The sequence below is a fragment of the Myotis lucifugus genome, unplaced genomic scaffold (genome assembly GCF_000147115.1).
Source record: "Myotis lucifugus unplaced genomic scaffold, Myoluc2.0 scaffold_37, whole genome shotgun sequence".
Taxonomy (NCBI): domain Eukaryota; kingdom Metazoa; phylum Chordata; class Mammalia; order Chiroptera; family Vespertilionidae; genus Myotis; species Myotis lucifugus.
The window spans coordinates 20,762-43,984 of NW_005871085.1; the positions used below are offsets into that span (position 1 = coordinate 20,762).

Consider the following 23,223-nt stretch of genomic DNA (forward strand, 5'->3'; position numbering starts at 1 on the left):
AGGGCTTAAGCAGCCAGGACGAAATGCACAAGGGCCTGAGCTCCAGCTTGCTCCGCACCCAGCACATCCACACAGCAGCTGCAGGGGAGATACCAGGGGTGAGAAAGGTTTCACCAGAGAGCTCCTGTCATCAGCGGGAACCGTGTCGGTGAAGAAAACGATGCTATGGAAAGACACCGTCACTGAGAGGAGCGCAGTCATCGAGCATTACCAAAGAGAAACAGAGCCATTAGGGGCAGGCCCTGTCCTGGAGGGAAACCACCACAAACCCTGGGTCCCTAGGCCTCCGTCCTGAAGCTCAACGTCACACCTGCCATAGGCTGTGTCCCCAAGAATGAACATTTTCGACCCTGTGGTCTCCTCCAGTCGTGCAGCCACAACCCCAGCATCTCCCAGCAGTTGGTCGGGGAACTGCAAGGCCACCTGTAAGCATAAATCGTGGAGTCAGAAACGGCCTCTCCTCCACCGAGGGTCGTCTCTTCAAGGAAAACCTTCCGGGAGTCCCCACCCAACCAACCTTCAAAGCCTCTCGTCCCAGAGAAGCACCTCACCTCACCCCCACCCCCCCATCCGCACAAAATTACCCCGAGACCCCATCCTATGGGCGACCCATCCGAGAGGTGAGCCATCCTCCCCAACCTGCCCTCACCCGCTGGCACCCCAGGTCACGGACAAAACCGACGACTCGCTGCAGCTCGTACACTCGGTCCAGGTCCGAGAGAGGCGTGAGCAGCCCGGCGGCCCCCGCCTCCCGCTGCAGCGCCGCCTCGGCGGAGCTGCTGAATGTAGACTCCATGAGGTACAGCTTAGGTGGCGGGAAGCAGCGGGGATCCCTCGGCCTCCGCGTCCTCAATGGGTCACAGTCCTTTGATGAGCGCGGGGAGCTTGGGACTCAGGCCGCCAGCAGTGGAACAGCTAGTCGCGCATCCAAAACTCCCGTTCCTCGCTACACGTGACCCAACCGGAGATTACTTCCGGGTCTCGAGGCGGGGCTGATAGCAATTTTACCAATCTCAAACCAGCACGGCTCCGGCTCTCCAATCGTCGCCTACCAAACCGCCCATTGGCCTCACAGCACAAGGCCAACCGGAAGTACTTCCGGGGGGAGATGCGGAGCCTTGTGGGTATTGTAGTTCCTCTAGCCCTCCTCTCCAGGCGCAGAGAGTTTTCTGGTTCAGCCCACCGCCCACTCTCAGAAACACCCATTCCCTGAAAATAATTACTCCAGTTTGAGCAACTCCAACTTCTCCATGGCTGTCTCCTAATCTGCAGAATGGGGCTTGTAGCAAAAATACTCCTAATAGGATTGTTGGGAGTCTAAACAATTTAGACATAAAACCTTACAAGTAGTCCTTTGCATATCACATGTACTGAAAGCATTGCTATTACCCGCAGTCGGTCAGGTAGGCAAACATTGAGTATTACTGTTCATCAGGCACTATACATCCTCAGAGTTTACAGTCTTTGGAGTAAGAATTGTCCCATTTTATAGGTCAGGAGGCTGAGATTCAAAGAAGCTAACTACCTGTCTAATAAGACACAGCAAGTCAGTGGCACAATCTAGCAAACCTAGGTCTGATTTCAGAAGCTGCGCTTTTGACTTCATTCTCCTAGCTCATGTGCTACACTGGTCATGGGGGAGGGGCAGAAAAGGAGGAAGAAGCACTGGTTAGCACGTAGTAGGAGAAGAGAATTGAGAAATCAAGAGTAAGGTGAGACTCTAGCAGGGGCAGTGGGACAGAGTGGCCTCAGGGGATGGCACATGAAAGGCTGGCATGGGAAGAGATTGATCGAGGATGAGGAATGGACACAGAATTTGTGCAAAAGTTGGGAAAAGAACAGGGGAAGGAATATAAAAGTAATCAGTTCTATCATCTCTAAGGAGACTCAGGTTCACGACAGGGTGGGGAAAACCCAGGCCCATTCTCAGATCTCACTGAGGAGAAGGCTGGGGTGCCTGAGAGGCAGCCCAGATGTAACTGTGACTGAGGAGACAGAAAGGGGACCCTGCAAAGGGAGAGCAAGTGACAGGAGCTGTCCCTGGTGCTGACCAAGCCCTGACCATCACGTTGGGGACTCAGTATACAGACAACATTGGGTCCTGCCTTCCTCTTCCTCTGGGGTCTGCAATGCCTCCTCCCACACATGCTCAGTTCCACTTTCTATACCTCTCACCAACCATGTACAAGTTTGGGTGCCTCCATAACCCCACACCAGAAACCCATCCTGAAACTCAAAGCCACTCTCCAATTCTTCCCTCCCAACTAGACCCAGCCTAAGTCCCAAGTCCTCTACCTCAGAAGCCTCCCATTTATATCAGAAATAAAACTTCCTGCCCAGCCAGCATGGTTGAGTGGTTGAGCAACAATCTATGAACTAGGAGGTCACGGTCAGGGCACATGCCTGGGTTGCAGGCCCAATCTCCAGTGGGGGGCATGCAGGAGGCAGCTGATCAATGATTCTCTCTGATCACTGATGTTTCTATCTCTCTCTCCCTCTCCCTTCCTTTCTGAAATCAATTAAAAAAAATTTTTTTTAAAGAAATAGCCCAGCAGGCATGGCTCAGTGGTTGAGCATTGACCCATGAAACAAGAGGTTACGGTTCAATTCCTGGTCAGGGCACATGCTCAGGTTGAGGGCTTGATCCCCAGGAGGTATGCAGGAGGCAGCTGATCAATGATCGATGATGTTTCTCTCTTATTTTTTTTTATATATTTTATTGATTTCCCACAGAGAGGAAGGGAGAGGGATAGAGAGTTAGAAACATCGATGAGAGAGAAACATCGATCAGCTGCCTCCTGCACATCTCCCACTGGGGGTGTGCCTGCAACCAACGTACATGCCCTTGACCGGAATCGAACCCGGGACCTTTCAGTCCGCAGGCCGACGCTCTATCCACTGAGCCAAACTGTTTTCGGCTGTTTCTCTCTTATTGATGTTTCTCTCTCTCCCTCTCCTTCCTCTCTCTCTAAACGTCAATAAAAACACTTAAAAATAAAATAAAACTTCCTTCATGCAGCCTTCATGGTCCCATTCTCCCAGCTTAGCATGGTAAGTATGGACTAGATCAGCCTTTGTTTAGACAGAACAAGGCAGAACTAGGGACTCAGTACTCAACACTGTTGATTAAATAAATGTACGCATTCATGAACATGGAACTAATTTAAAGGGGAGAGGGTGCTGATACTACTGCAATCCCCATCCCACCCCAAGAGCAATGGCAACATTCTGAGTGGCTCTGGCAGTATCTCTTCCACCCTAGGAGCTAGAGGATGGCTCTACCAGTCCCTATCAAGGCCCGGGTCCAAGCATCCTCCCATCCTTATCCCAGGCCTTCTGGGTCATCCAGTTAGGTGGCGGTGGCAGTAGAAAGGAAGCAGAGACAATGGTGCAGTGAGGGTCCAGGTTTACTCTTTGGGGATAGGGAGGAGTGAGGAGTGGGTGGGACGGGAACGCCCCTCAGTAGTCGGCTGTGTAATCTGTGCCATGTAGTCCCCTGCACAACAGTGTGAACTCCTTCACCATCTCCTTTACCCGCCTCTTGTTCACTCGCTCGCTGAAGGAGAGAAGGGAGACCAGGTTAGCACCATCCACCACTACTTCATCTTCTCTTTCAGACCTGAGCCCAGGCCCCACCAGCTCTGCTCACCGAAGGATCTGCTGGCTGAAGGTGTCCTTCTGTTCAGGGCTGAGGCGGGCAGAGGGAAAACCAGGTGGCTGCAGTGCCTCCTTGATCCACATGCTCAGGAGGCTGAAGCAGTGTTTGTTCAGAGCAAATAGGATGTCGGCAAAGCAGTCCATGAGGCTGCGGGAGGCTTGGCCCCCAATGGCCTGAGGAAGACGGGTTCTCAGTACCAGGGCCTGTCCTTTCTGCAGAGAGGGCTGAGCCATGCCCCCCCTCCCCCAGACAGTTCCTCTGCCAAACTGCATATGACAAGTGAGTGCTGCTTTTTGAGAGCCAACTCTGACAACTTTCAGACATTTAAATGAGGAAAAAACAGAATCAGAGAGTTTAGGGAACCAAAGGCTCAAGATTCCCAAAAGGGCAGCTGCCACAGAAGCAAGGGCTACCGTACCCACATCAAGCGCCCCCCTGCTCCATCTCACCTCCAGCACTGCTATGAGCAGCATACGGCCATCCTCCTGTACTACCTTTCCCACGGGTTCTACTTCCCCACATCGAGGCAGTAGCTCTGTCTGCAGAGGATAAAGAGGCCTGTCAGCCCAGCTCCTTCAGTATACCACACCCCTACCCTCTGGGGTCCCAGGGGTGGTGGGGGGTCAGGGGTAGCATGGGACTCACAAAGAAGCCACAGGAGGCCTTGACAGTAGGTGCCTCAGGGAACTTGAGGGCCAGCACAGCTGTGGGAGAGGCAGAAGCAGATCAGATAGAACCTAAGGATCCTCCCAAGGGGGCCCCAGGCCCACTTGTCCAACTGCCCCACTTACCACACTGGAACACAGCTTTGACATCCAACCGTTCACACAGGAACAAATCTGGCTTCCGCTTCAGAGCCTGCAGGAGGTGGAGCTGGTAAGCCCAGCCCCAGCCAGCTGCAAAGACCACCCCCCCACTCACCTGCCACCCCAGGGCCCAACTTTACACACCACAGGTAGATGCTGTCAAAACCAACTACCCAGCCATCTCTGGGGACACAGGCCATCCCAGAGTTCCAGAGGCCAGGAGAGGAGCAGCCAAGGAATGCTGTGTACATGTATGTGTACATGAATGCACAGTGTATAGGAGAGAGGTTGGGGGTCGTAAGGCAGATAGCTTGGGTCCCAAGTTACTCCCTGAGCAAACACCTTCCCCTCTCCCCTCCATCAGGGCCAGATTCCTGCAGGCTCAAGTACCAGCAGGGATTTCTCTTGATTCATAGAGGCAGTTTAGGCCCCCTGTATTTATTAACAGAGAAGCAGGAAGAAGAAATGGCAACTGGATGTGGAACACAGTCCAACAGCCTCCTCCCATGTCCTGTCACTCCCCAGACACCCTTTAGATCAGAAAGAGGAAAAATAGGGTAGGAGCCTTGGAGCCATGGCCCTACCTTTCACCCAGGATACCCTGTGTCCAGGGCCATCACAGCCACACCCAGCCCAGGAGCCGTGTTGCCATGTGAGGGGAAATGGATGGAGTACAGGGGGCAGAGAGCCCGCCCCAAGTGGTACCAGGACATGACTGGCACATCCCCAGGTCACAGGAGATGCTCTGCACAGCTCCAGCAGTCATCAAATGCTGCTGTCCCCCAGCAGCCTCCCAAGGCATAACACACAGTCCCCTAACTCTCCAGCCCCTCACATACCTTCCAGTCTGCCATATTCACTCACACGCACCCTCATGGAAACACCCTACTCACCCTCAAACACACTTCCCTTACACACACACACACTCTCCCACATTTGCAATGCACCCTCACTACATATTCACACACTCAAACCGCCACATCCCCAAACCAGCTCCACACCCACACCCTCAATCTACCAATCTTCCAGCACGTGTACTCTCTCAACACATCCATCCACAAATACACACTCAAACACCCTCACCCACAAAGATACACCCTCACAGACACCCACACACCTATCCATCCAGGCCCAGAACACTCCCTATTCCCCACGCTTTTACCCTGCCCCCCAAACAAACTATAAGTTACAAAACAGTAAGAACCGTGCCGCTTTTGCGCACCATTATATCCTCAGCACCTAGCAGAGTATCAAGCATGTATTACACAATAAATATTTGTGGAATAATTAATAAAACCCCCACATTATTTACCTTTACCCACAGGACCCCCCCAACCTGCAGAAGCCCCCTAACACACAGAACTCCCATATGCTAACCTCACGTTCCCACAGCCCAACACATATCTTTTCCAAAACACACATACCCTAATACAGACCTACCGATACCACAATATATATACCTATCCTCCATAATACACATTCCCACAGCCCAACATGCACATGCCTCCAACACATATCAACATTCAAAATCCATCAATGCCTAACACACATCAACATAAAACACACACCAACACACATATCCACATGTCAACTACAAATCCAACATAATACACACACTACTTACAGCAGTTACATGATTTCTGTTCTCACCAAACCAAACTCAAAACATACAAAGTTCTGACACATTTATACACACATACAACCTAACACAGTCTCACAGTGGAGCCAGCACCCCGCCTCCCAGAAGCAGCACAACCTGTCCAGCAGCCCGGCTCTGGGCTCTGGGCTCCACGGAAGCACATTCATCTCAGCCCCTCCCTTCGGAGCCTACCTCTCAAGAGGAGGCTGGAGGCCCTGAGGCAGGCAGTTCCCGGCAGGAGCACGGGGACAATGAACCCCAGGCCCTTGAACTTCAGTTCTACCCCTGAACTGCTTGGGCACCCCAGCCGCACAGGAGCTGCTGGGCACAGTGACCACCCCCTCCCCTCCCGACCCCCACCAGGCCAGCCCACTGCCTCCCTTCGGGGTCAGCCTCTCCCTGGTCTCTGTAGAAGACTGAGCTAGCTGAGGCAAAGGGGCACTAAAGGAGGATGTTGGGTTGTCAACTTCCACGGAAACAGATGAAGAAACTCTATTCAACTGAACAGAAAAAAAATTTGTCAACAGAAAGCTAAAAATAGGCTTAAATTGAATTTCAACATAAGAGAAAGAGAAAGAGAGAGAACAGAACGTGAATGAATAAAACTAAAACACACCTGTGCCAGGAGTTGCATAAATGAATCAACAATATCAGGATGATCCCTGGGCCCTAAAATATAATAAAGATGGAACTTAAGAAAAAATTATACAAACAGCAACTCAACCTCATATAGTTATGTGGGACTGAGAGCCTGCAGGGAGACAGCGTGGGGGCACATGAGCAGCAGGAAGCAAGATAAAGAAACAAAACATACAAAAACCATGAACTGGGAGAAGCCCAACAGAAAGAGACGGCAAAGTGAAGGACGGGCCTGCCCCAGTTCCCTCCCAAGGGGCCTTCCACCTACTCCCCGCTCCTCTAGGTCAGTCCCCCAAGTTGTCCTGTGGTGCTGGAGCAATGCTGGACTCCACAGAGCTGAAGAAACAGCCCCTGAATTCTTGCTTCGGTTTCTGGCAGTTTGGAGTGGCCCTAAGCTGCTTCCCCATCACTAGCCATCGAACAGGAGGGCAGAGCTGGTTGGTTCTTGGTACCTCCTTTGGAGGCTGGCTGAAGGCCCTGAAATGGCCAGGGAACAGAACCCGAGCGGGTGCCCCCTCACTTCAATGGCCTTAATGCTCTTGGTCTGGCCAAGGAAGGGAACCTACTGGGTCCACTTAAACCAGAGGGCTCCTTCTTGGGGAGGGCAGTGCCCAATATGCAGTGGGGATGGCCAGGCAACCCATTGGCAGGGCCTAGGGAAGGAGACTGCCTCTTGAGGCCAAAAATGAAAGTCCCACCCAGCAAAGCCCCTCCACATGGACAAGGACTCAGCAGAGAGCCAGGCTCAGGGCTGAGGACCAGCTCCCACCACCAGCCCACATGAAGAAGGGAACCCAGTTAATGTGGAGGGCAGAGCCCGAGGAAGGGAGGGCAAAACTGGGACAGCATACAGGTGAGGGGACCATCCTGTCCGCAAGACAACCAACAAGCCCAACAAATAGGATGCTGGACACTATTCTGCCTCCAGTTCTGATAACTGTGGCAAGGACACGGCATGCGCCTGGAGCTCCTGCCAGGGCCACTCCACTCTCAGTTGCAGACACGGCAGGAACACCTGCCTGAGACACCACTAAGGAGCTGTGTGATCTTGCGCAAGCCACCAACACTTGGTTTCCCCACTGTAAAGCAGATAATAATCTCTTCCTTGTTTCCTTCTCCAGGCCACTGATAAAGCCCGCCCCTTTCACATCTGAACCCCGAGTTACTCAAGTCCTGGAAAATGAGGCCTGATGTGCCCCAGGCATGGGTCACACTGCAGACAATAGGTTTGATATTCAACAGTCGCCCTGCTGGCGTGGGCCAGACAGTGAAGGAGAAAGATTCTGAGGTCAGGGAGCCCTCACCCTCCTTTCTTTAACAGTGTCTGGTACCTGCTCCGTGCTGGCCTCATTCTGGACACTGGGGATGCAGAGAGAAGAGACCTAGCCTTGTCCTTCAGGGGCTTAGTTTAGGGAGAGGGAGAGTGACAGACGTGAAGGCTGATTATTGAGTGTAATTGGCGCTGTATCAACAGTGTGTACATGATGCAGTTTCAGCAGGAAGTTAGATTCAGAGAAGCTTCTGAGGAATGATGCATGGGTAAGGTGTGAAGGAATGAGAGCTCACCCAGTAAAGGGCTTAGGGTACTCCCGAAAGGGAGCAAGGCACAGGAATCAAATGGGACATGATAAGGGAAGAGTCAGTGTGGCTGGACAGCTGGAGTCATGGGGACAATGGCAGGAGAGGACAGCGAGAGGTATGCAGGCGCTACACCATGTGGGTAGGAATGGGATGAGGGCAATGGGGAGCAATGAAAGGGTTTTAAGCCAGGGATGGAAAATGCTCAGATTTGTGTTTTATAAAGAACATTACAGCTGCAGGGTGCAGAATGGATTGGAGAGAAGGGCAGATGCCAGGAAAACCAGTCAGAAAATTGTTGAGGTAATCCGGACACCCTATACCGAGACTTTGGACATGGAGGGTGGGGAGCAGGGGACAGACTGTGGGATAATCAGGAGGCAGGACCACCAAGACTTGTCTCCAACTAGACAGGAGGAGTGAAAGGAGTAGAGTTGAGGATACCCACATCTGGCCTTCTGGCTCAGCTCTCTCCACACTTTGGACCTACCCAGAGCCCACCACAGCAGAGGCCAGTGTCATGTGACCAGACACCAAGGACACAAGCAGAGAGCACTCTGGCTCCAGCTGAGACCCTTGGTAAGCCTCAATCCTGCAACCACGAGTCCAGGCACGATTCATGAGGCTGGTGGAGAGCAGTGAGTTTCATTTCCAAGTTAGAAGCCTGGTTAGACAGCAGGGGAAGCTTGGAGCTCCCTTTTGCCAATTCTCTCAGGCTAAGGGCCAGTGAATGGGGACAGGGGGTGGGACCACAGCCATAGGCTTTTGGCCTGGAAGGGAATAAACTTTATGTGTAAAAGCCCCAAGCCAAAGGCCCAAAAGATGCTACTTAATGCCCACAATAATCCTATCAAATATAAGAAATCTCCATTTCACAGATATGGAAACAAAGGCTCTACAAAGGTAAGTGACTTGCCCAAGGTCACACAACTAGTTGGTGGTGATGAGCTTAGAATCTAGGTGTGCCTGATTTCAAAGCCCATGCTCTTTCTACTTTTCATTATATCCCAAAGAAAAGGAGCCAGCCTGGTACCCAAGCCCCTCAGAGCTTCTGGCCCCATCTTTCCCATCATCCAGACTGGCCCTTAGCCCAGCAGGCCAGTAGAAGATATCATTCACTCTCTTATCCACTTCAATCTAAGGTGTCAACTATTTGCAAGGTTGACAATTATGTTGTGCTCGATCCCATAAGTTTCCCATCAAGTCCCATGTGCAACTCAGGGGACAGAGGAGAACATAATGGGCAGCTTTGGCTCCCCAGTCAGGGAAGCAGAGGCAGTGGCAGTGGCGGCGGCAGCAGAGACCCTGGTCAGGACCTACCTTGCTGGAAGAGAGTGAGTGTGACGGAGGTGACGAGCAGGAAGAGGGCCTCGATTGGGGGAAAGTGGGCAGGCTCGTGGGCAAAGATGTGGACCAGCTACAACAAAGCAAGGAATGCTGGTCAGCTGAGGCCCTGCATCACCAGGATAGGTCAGCATCCCTGGAATGCAGGTGAGGACCTCTGGCAGGGCAACCATCAACCCACTCCACCCACCTACCCCATCCTGGTTAGACAGATCTCTAATTAGGATGAAATCCAGAAGACTGTTGTCCTAATCAGAAGGCCCACCTGTCGAGTGAGGTCAAGAGCAGAGGCCTGGGGGATGGTGCTGTACATCCGACCCAGCATCTCACACAGCTGTGGCACCATGGGGGCAAAGTCATCCAATAGCGTCTTAACAGACTTCTCGAAAATAGCGCACACCGCCTTGGGAGGAAGCAAAGGGGCCCATGAAAGAGAAAAAAATACTGTATTATAATCATCAAATTTGCTAAGACACTAGATCTTAATTATTCTAACTACTAAAAAGAAATGCGAATTATGTGACATGATAGAGGAGCTAATTATGGCTATAATGGCAATTTTATCACGTTACAATATAGAAATGTATCAAATTAATATGTTGTAGACCTTAAATTTACACATTGTTATATGCCATATATAGTTCAATTGAAAAAAAAAGAAAAAGAAAAGGGGCCCTGGTCAGCAAGTCACAATAGGCTGGAACAGAATGGAGGCCTGGCACAGAGGAGGCCTGGAAGGGGCCCTTACCTATGAGCCTTGCCTGGCTCTGCGAACCAAGGAAGGTAAGGAAGTCTCACCCTCACCCTGAAAGGCAGGAGGCAAAAAGGCCCTTTTCAGAGGGGCACAGATGGAACTTTGTAACTCTTCCTACTCACATCTCCACTATTTCCTCTCAGGGAGCAGCAACAGCAACAAAATCCTGAATTAAAAAGAGACCAAAGGCAGGTCTCTGATGCGAAAGTGGATCCCTGACTGTCACTCAGCCACATCACAGTCCTTTGGTTGAGCATTTCTTGTGATACTGGGAAGTTCTGAATGCCTTCCCAGAGGATTCCTTGTATCTATGGAAAAGGATTTGCCTCCTTTATTTCCTCAAGACCATCGCAAGCTTAAGTGGGGCAGCAATACCTTCCTTCTGCTCCACCTCTGAGAAAAGTCACCATGGGGCAGAGAGCAAGGGTTGGGGCTCACCTCCACCACCTGGGCATCATTCAGCCATTTGCTCAGCACCTTCTGGATAAGCTGGAAGACCTGCTGCAGCACCACTACCACCTGCAGACACAGGAAGAAGATGCCCCCACAACCACTGTCACCCACTGGAGAAGGACCTGGTAGTAGGAGGTAGGCCAGGAGTTCAAATTCAAACCTATTACCCCAGACTGCGTATTGCAGACTCAATGCATGGGACCCTGGCAGGAGTGTTTGCTCAATGCCCTATGAATGAAAGAGGATATTTGAGTTCTAGGGATCCTCTTAGAAGAAGCCTCAAATTGTAAAGCAGGGATATTATGAGTGCTTCATAAGATTACTAAATTGTAAGGGTTATCAATTGGGTGGAGGTGAGGAAGGTATACAGGGGATAAATGGTGATGGGACAAATAAAAAAATAAGAGGAAAGAGGGAAAAAAAGATTACTAAAACTTTGCAACTTCCTCTCTATTTCTGCTCAGTAAAACTCTTAGTGCCAAAAGCCTACAGGCTTGCCCCAGATAGGCTTAGAGTAGACAGCCCAAGGGATGCATAATACGGGCAGCTTATGCAGGAGCAGAGAGCAGAATGAGGTCCTGGGAGGTGAGGGAAGGCAGGATGATGACTACCATCGAAGGGGCTCTGTGGCAGAGATTTAGTCTGGAGCCAAAGGGTAACTGAAACTAGGGTGGGGAGTTGAGCAGAGGGGCCAGGACACTGTGGCTCCCTTCTCTTCAGGAGACACACTAAAGGGGGTACTGGGAACAATGATCAAAGCAGTCCCTCACATTTGTACAAAACTTCACAGTATGCAGAGTACTTTTGCTCAGACCACATCTGCTACCCAACAGTTCTATGAGATGAGCAAGCCAATATTCTGATGTTCACAGTTTTGAGTGGGAAGCTAGGCTTGCCCCAGATCAAATAGCTTATAGTGGTCACCCAACACCCTGTGCCTGCCCGAGCTTACCACAGCATTTATCACACCGCTTTGTGACAATCTGTTTACATGTATTTCCTCTAGATTGGGAGCAACTCGAAGGTAAAAACTATTACATGCAGAGCATGTACCGTAAGCATCCTTGGTGCCCACAGGGAACAGTGAATGCTGAAGTAGAAAGGCCCTGGAATTAGGGGTTAAACAGGGGCCCATAATTACATCACTTAGGGGTTGAAAGATAATGTCAGTGTCCCTTATGGGGTGGGGGAACCACAATGACATCATCCTAGTTGGGCTGGGGACAAAGACACCACCCACAGGGTGAGATAATGACATCACCCCCCAGAGAGTGGGAGGCAATAAGATGGTTCACAGGACCAAATGCATCATGCCACAGGGGACAATGACAATATTACCCATAGAATTGGAGGTGACAATGACATTCCCACAGGGTTGGGAGGTGGGGGCAATGGCAATGACAACATCACCCACGGGGTTGGGTCCCTGTGGCACTGGCAGCTTCCGGAGCTCAGAGCCTTCATGATCATCCTCATGATGACTGACATCCAGCGTGGTGAAGAGGTTGGAGAGAAGCCCCAAGATGTGGACAATGGCCAGCTTGTTGGAGGGATTAGGCTATGGGGAGAAGAGAACCAAGTTCTGGATCTTCCAGTCCCAGCTTGGCCCCCTGGCCCCAGCCCTGACTGCCAGCTCCAACCCTATCCCTCAGCAGCACAGTCCACACAAAGGGTAGCCCCAGAATCCCACCCCTGCTCCTCCCTGGCCACACACACACACACACACACACACACACACACACACACCCCAGCTCTCACTCACTATCTCCTCTGCCAGCTTCTCCAGCTGCTGGATATAGGGCGAGATGAGCGAGTGCAGGTTCTTAAGGATCTCCTCCACCTGCAGGGCTGACAGCAGGAAGCCCAATGCCTGCATCAGCCACATGCACTGACTTGTCTGTGGGACAGAACATGGAGGGTCAGTCCTGAACACATCTGGTTGTGGATGGGAGAATGAACCAACTGGAAAGCTTCCAAGAACAGAGAGTAAAGAACAAGGCAGAAGACAGGATTTCTGTGGGTTCCTGCAATATCCCCAGGGAGCCCCCTAGAAACTTTTGAGCTCACCTTGTGGATCTGTTTCATCAGTACATCCTAGGGATAAAAAGAAGAAATACTCTATCAGAGCAGTGCAGAGTGTGCCTGAGGCCCAGTTCCTCCCAGGGCCCCTGCATACCTGGGAGACGGCCACGATGTTGGCAGCATAGGGTGGCAGGTCATACTTGCATTCTCGGCAGATCTTTTTGAGGGTGGACACAGAAGAGACAGAGAGCTCAGGATTGCCTAGGGCGTGCAGTACAAGGGGAAGAACGCTGTTGATCATGACGGGGTGGTCAGCCAGCCATTCAGACAGAGCTCCTGGAGGAAGAAGGGAGAGAGAGAGGAGAGGATAGTTGAGGCTGACCATGTCCCTGTGAGGCAGGCAGAGCTGCCGGGCAGGGTCAAGTTGCAGCCCCAGTACAGAGCACTGTTCATTCAGAGGACTGAATGGGCAAATATGCATGCACATGATCAAACATGATCCTTAAAGCTGAGAAGCAGGACTAGCCTCACTGAATTGCAGCTCAGTACACTCACTAGGAAGGACCCTTAGATGTGCCAGGACAGTTAGTTGGCTGCAACACCAACTGTGTGTGTGGCCATGTGTATCTCTCATTGTGGATGGGACCCAGGAGGCTGGCTGTAGCAGGGGATGGGTGCCTATGGCTCTAGAATGTGCTCATGGGTGTGTACCAGGTCTCACCAATGGTGAACATGACGGTATCCGCCAGCTGCACGTTGCTGATGCTGATCCGTGGGATGAGGCCAATGAGCCCAGGCACCACATCAGAATAGTTGACATCAATGGTCTCTGCGATGGATTGGAAGCCATAGAGCAGGGCTTCTGTGTGCTGGGGAAAGAGGGTGCCACTGGCTTGGCCGAAGAGCAGGGTGTGACAGATCTGGGAGGGCTGAGGGAATCAGGCTTGAGGGGTACCTGCCAGGAGTAGGGCTCCTCTGAGCTGGTGAGCAGACGGCCCAGCTTGTCATAGAGGTTGCTGAGCAGCTCGGCCCCCAGCATTTCATAAACATACATGAGCGTGTCTGAGATGTCCACCCTGAGAAGCAGATGAAGACCTTGTACACAGCCTGGATCTTGCCCCCAAGCCCAGGAACCCACCCTGGTAACCTCACAACCATGTAAAAGTGCCTAGAAAATAGAGAAAGGAGCCCCAGGATTCAGGGAGCCTGTGCTTGGGCCCCTCCCCTCATTGCCTTCATTATTTCAGGACTCCACTTAGAGCTAGGATTGACCTGCTACCATCACCTGTAAATTCGGAACTGCTCCTTCTCATCTGAGGACCAGAATCCATATTCCTCATCAGAAGGGAACTGGGCCTTGTGCAGAAGCACATCCACCAGCTGGAAGTAGACTGGCCTGTACACTTGCTGGTACACAGCCTGCTTCTCTGCCTCAAAGGACAGAATGTCATCCTGAGAGCCAGGGAAGAGTATTAGCCACCTCACCAGCAGCCACAGAAGCCCATTAGCCACCTTCTTCCATCATGGCCCCCTCCTACTGGAGGTCACATAGACACACCTGCAGTGTATACCAGAAGGTGAGTGTCAGGGAGCTGGTGGTCTCATTGACAGGATAGTGGCCAGGGATACCCGTGCAGAACATGATCATGTTGACAAGGGCCAGGAAGCTCTGCCAGTGCTCCACTTGGTCAAGCAAGGCCCTTGGAGGAAGGAGATATAGAAGGTCACTCAAGAAGGCGCCATAACCTCCCCTCCTTACAGTGCCCTGCTATCCCACCCCCAGCTGCTCCACTCCTCACCGAGAGTGGTTCTCGCCAAGGGCCACAGCAATGCGACAGATGCCATGGGAGGTCTCCATGTCCCCATTCTGCACTGCCTGTCGCAGTTGCTCCTGCAGTCCCAGCACCAGTGGGATGAGTTTCAGGAGTGTGTTCACATACCTGGAGGCACGAGGGGAGGAGACGCATCAGAGCTGTCTGCCCATCCCTCACCAGATTTGAAAGAAGGGTACATTCGCCCAGTTTTCCATTAAAGTCCCCCTCCTCACATCAAATCCAAAGCAAAAGAGAGATCAGGGCCTACATGGCAGCTGCCCATGTTGGGAAGAAGCTTAGGTCAGAGACCTCCAGGAAAACTCTGGAAAGGAAGTATAAGGTCAGTATTATGGGTTGAATTGTATCTTCCTATTAGAATTGATGCTGGAATGCATTAAGACTTTGGGGGAGATTGGATAAGTCTTACCCTCTAGTACCTCAGAATGTAATCTTATTTGGAAATAGGGTCAATGCAGATAAGGTCACAGAGTAGGGGGGCTCCTAATACGACTGGTGTCCTTATAAGAAGACATCCATGTGAAGACTGAGGCCTACAGGGAGAATGACATGTGATAACAAAGGCAGAGATGGGAGTTATACAGCTCATGCCAAGGAACACCAAAGGTTGCCAGCAAACCACCAGAAGCTAGGAGGAGGCAAGGAAGGAATCTCCTATAGGTGTCAGAGGGAGCTGATACCTTGATTTCAGACCTCTAGCCTCTACAAGTGCGAGACAGTAAATTTCTGTTATTTACCCAGTGTGTGGTACTTTATGACGGTAGGTCTAGGAAACGAACACAGATACTGTTCGGGGAGACTGAACAGGATGGGAGATAGAAGAGTTAACAGGAACCATATTAAAGACTTTAAAAGGCAGCAACAGCTCCTACGAGCATCAATCCCCACCTTCCACTTCACCCCCTACCAAACCCTAACTCCTATGTAATCTGGTAGCAGTAAGAAGGGAAAGCAGATGATGAACTCAGAGAGAGCTAGGGCAAAATGAACAGGACTTGATGATTAACTGGATGTGAAGATGGGAAAGAGTCAGGGAAAACCCTCAGGTTACTGACTAAACAACCAGGTGGACAGTAGGACTATAGTCCTGGAGGGGTGGGTGGAGAGGGACAGTACCAAATTTAATGGGAGGCTGAGGGCAGTAAGTTCAGTGTTAGGCATGTTGAATCAGAGGTACCTGATGAGATATGCAAGTAGAAGTGTCCAGAGAGTTGGATATAAAAACATGAAACTCAACAGAGAGGTTAGAGCAAGAGACATAGATGTTAGAGTCATCAGAGAAGAGCTGGTAATTGGAGTTACAGGAGTAGATGAGAACTGCTCAGGAAGAAAGTGTTGAATGAGAGAAGACGTCCAGGTCAGAGCCCAGAAGCACAATGACCCCTAAAGGAGGGGCAGAGGAAGCACAGTACACAAAAGAGACTGAGAGAAGGCTAGCTCCCTCCCACTGGTCTCCTCCCCAGTAGCCTGCTCTGTGGAGACCAGATTAAACAGAGGAAGTGAGTGACACTCTCATTGGGGACTCAGATGCTTGGGACTCCTCTGCTGTCAATCATGCCGTCACCATAGCAATCTATGGAGAGGAGATGGGGAGAAACTGCGTGCCCAGGAGTTCAACATGGACTTGCCCCAAGCAGGTTGTTAGGTAAGTAACCTAATAACTTTAGGGGTAAAATGTGGACAGAGGCAAGCAGTCCAATATGTTGGTCTTCTCCACACCCCCGTTTTGGTGAGATAAGACGTTCATACCAGGATATCTCAGACCAGAGACAGCCCCAGAGGGCGCTGCCTAGAGACAGCTGGGATAGCTTCAGTCTCATGACCCTGACACAGGCTGTACCACCAGACAATGGGCACCTTCAGGCCAGATCTGGCACAAAGAGCAGGGGCAGGGCCAAGGCCAAGATCCCCAAGTTCCCAGCTGCTGAGATGGGGGCAGGAGGTAGTGCCCTGCCCCCATAGCACTCCCACTGCCCTCCAAAGCTGCTCACACCTGCCAAAATTCTTGTATACAATAGGTCCTCAATGAATTTTCTTAATTTCTCTTATCTGAGCCTTATAATAAGATAAATCGAGGACAATATAGCCCAGAAGGACTCAGAGTATTACTCAAGGTCATATAGCAAGTTAGAGATAGGTTCCAGGTTGAGAAAGGCCCTTATACTGTTGTAGGTCTGCATCTCTTTCAGGGTCCAACCTGAATTTCCCCAAAGGATCTATACGGATCTCAGCCCATATCTCGAGTCCTAACTGATGGGGGCTTCCAAGAGCCTAATTCACCTTCTCTCCTCCCCCAGTCACCAATGAAAAGCTTTTCCAGAATTAAAAACATATTGGGGGGGGGCGCATTTCAAAGGAGAGTCAGGCAAGCAGCAGCAGTTGTGGAGGAGAGGGAAAAGGGTACAAGTACAAGCTTAGTCAAGGGGAGGGCTGATGTCAGGAAACCTGGGTAAGGCGGTGGCTGGATGACCCAGAAGTCAAAACCACTGAAGGTGACTTTCTCAAGCCAAAGCTAAGAAACCATGACTACAATACAGCAAGGTCCAAACTCGAACTCCAAGCTGGGTGCAGCCCACCCACTGGGGAAACTCTTGCATAGATTTCTTACCCTTGGGTACCTGTGCCTGAGACTTGTGAGTAGACAGGAAAGCACACCCAAAGCCCCTAAAGTTTGGGGAGGGAGATAAGAGAGGATGTCTTTAGTGCCATGGCTGAGACTGGGTTCAAGTGGGCTGATTGCAGTTGGTTAGCTGGAGCTGCTGGGGCAGGGCTGCTGGGACTCCTTAGCTGCCACTCACACTGAGCTCAGCCCAGACCTGCAATTACAGATCCAGGAGCAGAGCTGAAAAGGGGAAGAGTTGCTAAGCAACAAAGGGAACTGCAGCCAATAGGCACTTAGGAGGCTGTGTGCTTTCTCACTGGCTTCTTGCTTGCTCATTGGTTCATAGAAGAAGAGGCATCAATTACCTGCCAAAGCCCTAGAGACTGGCTGGGCGGGTAAACCTGGGTGTATCCAAGGACATCCCACATCACCCAGGCACTGGCCCTGGCCAACTCCCCTGACCCAACTGTCTGAGCCCAGCCAGCACTTGAGCTCTGGCTGACAAGGAAGGCCTTGACCTGAGACTTGCTACCCACCTTAAGTTGAAAACGTAGGAAACCAGGGGAAAGGCATCATAGTAACTGCTAATGCAACAATGATACTAAATACTAGCAAATGCCGTTTCTGGAGTACACGGGAACCATGCTAGACCTTTCACAGACCTCCTCTTATTTAATCCTCATAACAAAATATTGTTTACAGAATACCAGGGACAGGCCCTGTGTACATTATTCTAGTTAAATCATTAAAACTCTGTGAGGTCAGTATGATCACAGACATTTTACTAATGAAGAAACAGGTTTACTCAAGGTCTCAGATCTAGTAGATGGACCATCTGGGATTCAAGCTCAGATGTGATGAAATGCCAAGGCTAGTGCCATTAACCACTCCCCTATGCTGTCTCGTTCAGTGTTATTTTCCCCTCCAATTCTGCCACGGGTTCCCAAAGTCCCATCTCTGAAATGTTAGTGTCAGGCCTCCAGTCTTCCCCCGGCCAATTCACCTTATTCCAAAAATCTCATCATGCCATTTTCTCTGCTTAAAATCCTTTCATATCTTTACATCATCTTCAGGATGGAAACTGAAATCTTAAACTGACAAGATTAAGGCTGATAAGGTCCTACATGATCTGGGCCCAGATCTCCTATAACTGGCCCTTAAACCCTGCTGTCTAATCATACCCTTCATCTGTCTGAAATGTCCTCGCCATATCCATCACCTCCATCTGACTAACTCTTACATAGCCTTCAAAGAATAGCTCAGTTGTCACCTTTTCTGGGCAGCCCTTCACAACCCACAGACTTGGTTCTTACAGCCCCTCTGCTCTCTCCATTAGAGTATTCATCACGTTGACTATACTTGCCCATTCATGTATCTACTAGGTTATGAGCTCCTGACTTGCAAAAATCAACTCATTTATCTTTATGCTCCTAGCCCTCACTACAGGGCCCAATACACAAACAGGTGCTCAACAAATGTTTGCTGAACACCTTACTACTCTCATTTTCTTCTGAGTCCTTGAATGTGCATGGTGTGTCCGACACAGGTCTTTGCACCTGCTGTTGTTTCTGAAGCTTGCAACATTCCCTACTCCCCCAACCTCTTCCACCCCTTGTCACTTTGGCAGCTCCTACTTTTCATCTGTTCAAAAAATATTGAATGCTACCAAGTGCTGCAGGCACAATATGACCAAATAAAATGACAGAGTGCCTTCCTCACAGAGCTGAGAGACTAATGGGGAGACACACATTAATTTATAATGAAACCACGTTATGGACTAAGAAGGAAAAACACTGGGAGCTCTGAGATAAAATAATAGAAAACACCAAACTTAGTCTTAAAAATCATGAAGGACGTGAAGTTTAAGCTGAGACAGAAGTGATGTGTCAAGTACATGTGATGGTTCAGAGCCTGGAAGGAGCACGGGACATGCAAGGAATTGAAAGGACTGTGAGAGTGAAGAAAGCAAGGAGATTGGCATGAGGTGAGACTAGAGATGTCATATTGTGCAGCATCTCTGTGAATCAAATTAAGGATCCTGAACTTTACCCTATGAGCAGTAAGAAGCCACAGAAGGGTTCTGAGCAGAAAGGAAATATTGCATACTCATTTTCAAAAGATCACTCTGGCTGCTGGGTGGACAATGAAGGAAGGGTACAAGAGTAAAAACCAGGGGGTTAGCGAGAAAGCTCTACAATAACCTGGGGAGAGGTAATGACAGCTTGAACTAGAGTGGTGGCAGTGGAAATGGAAAAAATAGATTTGCAATACGGTCAGGGGCAGAACAGCCAGAACTTGGCTGAGAGAAAAAAAAGAGTCAACTATTTTAACTGAATAATTCATTGGATGGTTAATTGTCTAGTGTCTGTCTGTCTCCCTCTTTGAACCATGGGACAGGAACCATGTCTTGATTGGTTCCTTGCTGTATCTCCAGCATAGGACCATGCATGCAGTAGGCACTCAAATAGTGTTTACTGAACAGATGGATGGATGGATGCATGGATGGCCAAGCAGACTGCCCCACTCTGGGAAGGCGGGGACCAGCTCACCTCTGGGCATCAGGCTGTGAGATGGCATTGACAATGGCCTCCACACTGCTGTCGAAGAGCTCCGAGTCCTGCAGAGCAGCGAAGGCGGCCTGAATGAGAGCCTCACAGTCCTGCAACGGCACCTCCAGCTGCACCCAGCTGGAAAAGCACTTGAGTACCTTCTGACGCACACAGCTGGGTGAGCTGGGCTGCTGCAGCAGCTGCTCCAGCAATGGGAAGACAGCCCCACACTCCACGGCCAGGCTGGCCCGCACCAGGCCTTTGCGATACTGGGGCAGGCGGCTGGTCTGAAATTCCTCAGGCAGCACTGTCAGCAGCTCCAGCAGAGCCAGGCAGCGACCCTGGCCATCCACCGGTGAGTCCTCAGCCTGGAAGAGTCGTACCATGTCTGCCACAGCACATGGCCAAGCGTCAGGCATCATGCTGAGAGCTAACGAGGCCAGCGCCACACACAGCCGAGTCAGCACAATCTTGGAACCACTGGCAAAGCGAGTGATTTGAGTGAAGAGCTGCGCCTTTAGACTTTCATACTGGTCAGTGGGGATGTCACTCCAGTAGCGAGAGATCTTGATGTGCAGGGCACTGGCCCCAAAGTACTGGATCTCAGGCACCTTGTCAGGCTGTAGTAACTGCCAGCTGAAGTGCCAGGCCTGTGGGGAGACCTGGGCCTGCATCAGCCACTTCTGAGCCAGGTTCTTGTTCTCAATGTTGGGGTCATAGTAGAGCTGGTGCAGCGCCTGCGGGACAGCACAGGATTGAGCAGGTGCTGGCCACTCTGGATCCTGCCAGAGCCCAGAAAACAGGGTGTGATTTGGTCCCGCAATACCGCTCTCTCTTTCTGACTGGGGGGCGCTGAGCAGAAAGGGAGAGCTCAGGGCTCTGCAGTTTCCTGGGCCCAGGGTCCTGCCGATATTTTGAGAACCTGGACTTTCTTGATGCTCTACTATATCCTCTTCTCCTTATAGCAAAACATTATGGATTCAAAGAGTGAACCTCCACAGGATAGCACACACACACACACACACACAAAGAGGAGGCTGAGCTCATCAAAGGGGAGGCATGTGAGGTAAAGGGCAAGGCCCAGGTGGAAGGAATGGCTCCACAGGGATGAAGCTAAGCCTGAGAAGAACATGAAACAGCCTGAGGGGCCCTGACCCTCCCAGGCACAGCTGTTCCAATCAACTCCAAAAGCTCCATTTAGCTCCCCCAGGATCATCCCTAGGTCACTCCAGATGCTGGCACCAAAGCCAGTGTGAAATCTGAGAAGGACTAAGACTTTGCCAGGCAGCCCTTGTGCAGAAGCAAAGTGGAGAAGGGGATGAGAAAAGCCCTCATAGAGCGCCTGGAAGATCCAAAGAACTGGTCCAGAGAAGTCCTAGCCTGCTGCCCTGGCAAGTGCCTAGCCTGGAATTCTCAACTAGCTGAATCCCCAGGGTCCCCATTCCATTGGGACTTCACACAGCAAGAAAATAGAGGTTTATCTCCCTGGTAGCACACGGAACAGTGCACCACCATGCCAACACTGCCCAGCCCCATGGGGTGGAAGAGTGAGACCAGGCCTCTGACGGCTTCAGCAGTCTCCATCCAAGTAGGCTTAGCCCTACTGTCCCTCTGACAGCCACTTATAGCCACTGTTGCTGTTTGGCTGCTCCAGGAGGCAGAGAACAGAAGCCAAGGGGATGCATCCTCACCATTGGGTACGGCAAACAGGGCTCAAGAGTAACAAATGAGTATCTGCAGCTATTCCTCATTCCCCATCAAGGCGACCCTACCTCCCCATTAATCCTGGGGGGTGGAGGAGGTCATTCTGCATTCCAGGCCTCTGTGGGAGAACCCAGAAGAGAACCAGAGAAGCAGTGTCCAAAAGAGATGGACTGGGCAGTCTGGGAGGGTGCTGGCAGGAAGCTCGATGGGCAGGTGGGTAGAAAAGAACCCCGAGGCTGCCAGCAGAACCAGGCCCCTGGGACCCAGCGCAAAACAAAGGGGGCCAGCCAGGCTCCTGCCCGCCTTCGTCCAATCAAGGAAGGACCCTTCTCCAAGAGAGACTGAAAACATAACCCAGACTGTTTGAGTCCCCGATTATTTTCTGAGCCCCTGGCTCAACAAAGAGGGTCCAGGATGGCTCAGCATCGGCATGGTTCCTGGGGACTGAGCCGCAGGTCTCCTGGGTTCCTGGGTTCCCATTGCACTGGAGCTGGATAAGAGCCAACCTGGCTGCAGGTCTAAGCCATCAAGACCCCGGAGGATCTCTCCACAGAGGACCCATGTCTGCAGAAAGCCACATACAGCCCCTTACGACACTGTAACACTGCTGTCCTGACTGCCCGGAGACAGCAAATGCCAGGTGTCCTGGGGGCACCAGCCCAGCGGGCACCCAGCCCAGGTCTGGGCTCTGGCCTTCGCGTCGGTGCCCAGAACTTCTGCTCTGTCACCGGAGTGCCCGCCCCGGGGCCCTCATACCTTCTCCACGTTCTCCACGGTGAAGTCCACGGCTGGTGCCGCTGCAGCCCCGGCAGCCCCCGGCTGCTCCTCCCGCCGGTCCATCTCGGCTCCTCCCCAGCAGGGAGGGGGACCCGGACCTGACTCCTGCCCCAGCCCCTTGGCTGTCGGCCCTCTGGCTAGACCCCGGCTTGAGGGCCCAGGGAGCGGTGTGGTGACAGGGGACCCAGGGTGGGCATGGCTGCCGAGGCCTCCCCACCTCGACTGGGGGTGGGGGGCTGGCCAGAAACCAAAAGGGGTGGTCTTAGGAGGAGATCCACTGAGCGGGGTGCCGAGGGGGAGCCCTCAGGGAGGAGTTCTCAGGCGGGGGTCCCAGGGGTAGGTCACGGCTCTGCTTCCAGAATCTACGAGGAGGAAGTCATAGGGGAGGGAGGCCTGCGGGGGAAACCGAGCCCCAGCCCGTGAGAGGTCACAGGGTCGATGGCCTGTACCCACAACACCCTCGTCGGAGTGCGCTCCCGGGTCCTACGAGGAGGTCACTGGGGTGGGAGGTCACAGGAGAGAGAGAGCCCTTGGCGGGTTACGGAAGGCGTTCCAACGAAGCGCGGGGGTGCAGCATCGACACTCTGGGGCGAAGAGTCCGTAATGCTGAGGGGCGGTGGCAGATCCCCTCCGCTGGGCCTGGCCCTCACTCTTCTCACCGCCCGGCTCCGGCCCCGCTACCGCCGCTGCCTCCGCCCCAGTGACTGACAGGCTAGCCGGCCCGGCCGGGACGGGGCGGGGACCTCAGCGAGGCGCGGCTGCCCCGAGCGCCTGTTCCCGGCACCGCCGACTCAGGCGCCGACCCACCACCGCGCCTGCCTGACCCGGCCGGCCCGCACCGCCCGGCTCGACCCAGCGGAACTGCG

The 23,223-nt window shown here is 52.0% G+C and overlaps 2 protein-coding genes across 6 annotated transcripts in view; both read right to left on the minus strand.

Moving 5' to 3' along the window:
* Positions 1-947, minus strand: part of DPH2 (DPH2 homolog) — a 3,121-nt gene extending 2,174 nt beyond the window's left edge. Inside the window, 2 exon segments of the mRNA XM_023752678.1 lie at positions 311-423; positions 702-947. Coding sequence (XP_023608446.1) covers positions 311-423; positions 702-796 — 208 coding nt within the window. The 5' untranslated portion in view covers positions 797-947.
* A 2,442-nt stretch (positions 948-3,389) lies between these two features.
* Positions 3,390-23,220, minus strand: IPO13 (importin 13). Of its 5 annotated transcripts, none has more exons than XM_023752680.1 (21): positions 22,337-23,080; positions 19,877-20,613; positions 14,693-14,833; positions 14,452-14,593; positions 14,179-14,345; positions 13,849-13,969; positions 13,615-13,762; positions 13,048-13,229; positions 12,939-12,965; positions 12,634-12,768; positions 12,286-12,429; positions 10,857-10,937; positions 10,541-10,726; positions 9,930-10,067; positions 9,641-9,737; positions 6,720-6,772; positions 4,450-4,516; positions 4,304-4,362; positions 4,108-4,197; positions 3,650-3,831; positions 3,390-3,556 (listed from the first exon to the last, which is right to left on the minus strand). In XM_023752680.1, exons 1-21 carry the CDS (start codon positions 22,418-22,420, stop codon positions 3,460-3,462), a joined length of 3,078 nt encoding a protein of 1,025 aa, XP_023608448.1. In that variant the 5' UTR covers positions 22,421-23,080; the 3' UTR covers positions 3,390-3,459. The 5 variants fall into 5 exon arrangements, with proteins under 5 accessions (XP_023608448.1, XP_023608447.1, XP_006087261.1 ...); XM_023752679.1 differs by having other exon boundaries at positions 19,877-20,658; XM_006087199.3 differs by lacking the exon at positions 10,541-10,726 and having other exon boundaries at positions 22,337-23,220.
* Between the last annotated feature and the right edge of the window lie 3 nt (positions 23,221-23,223).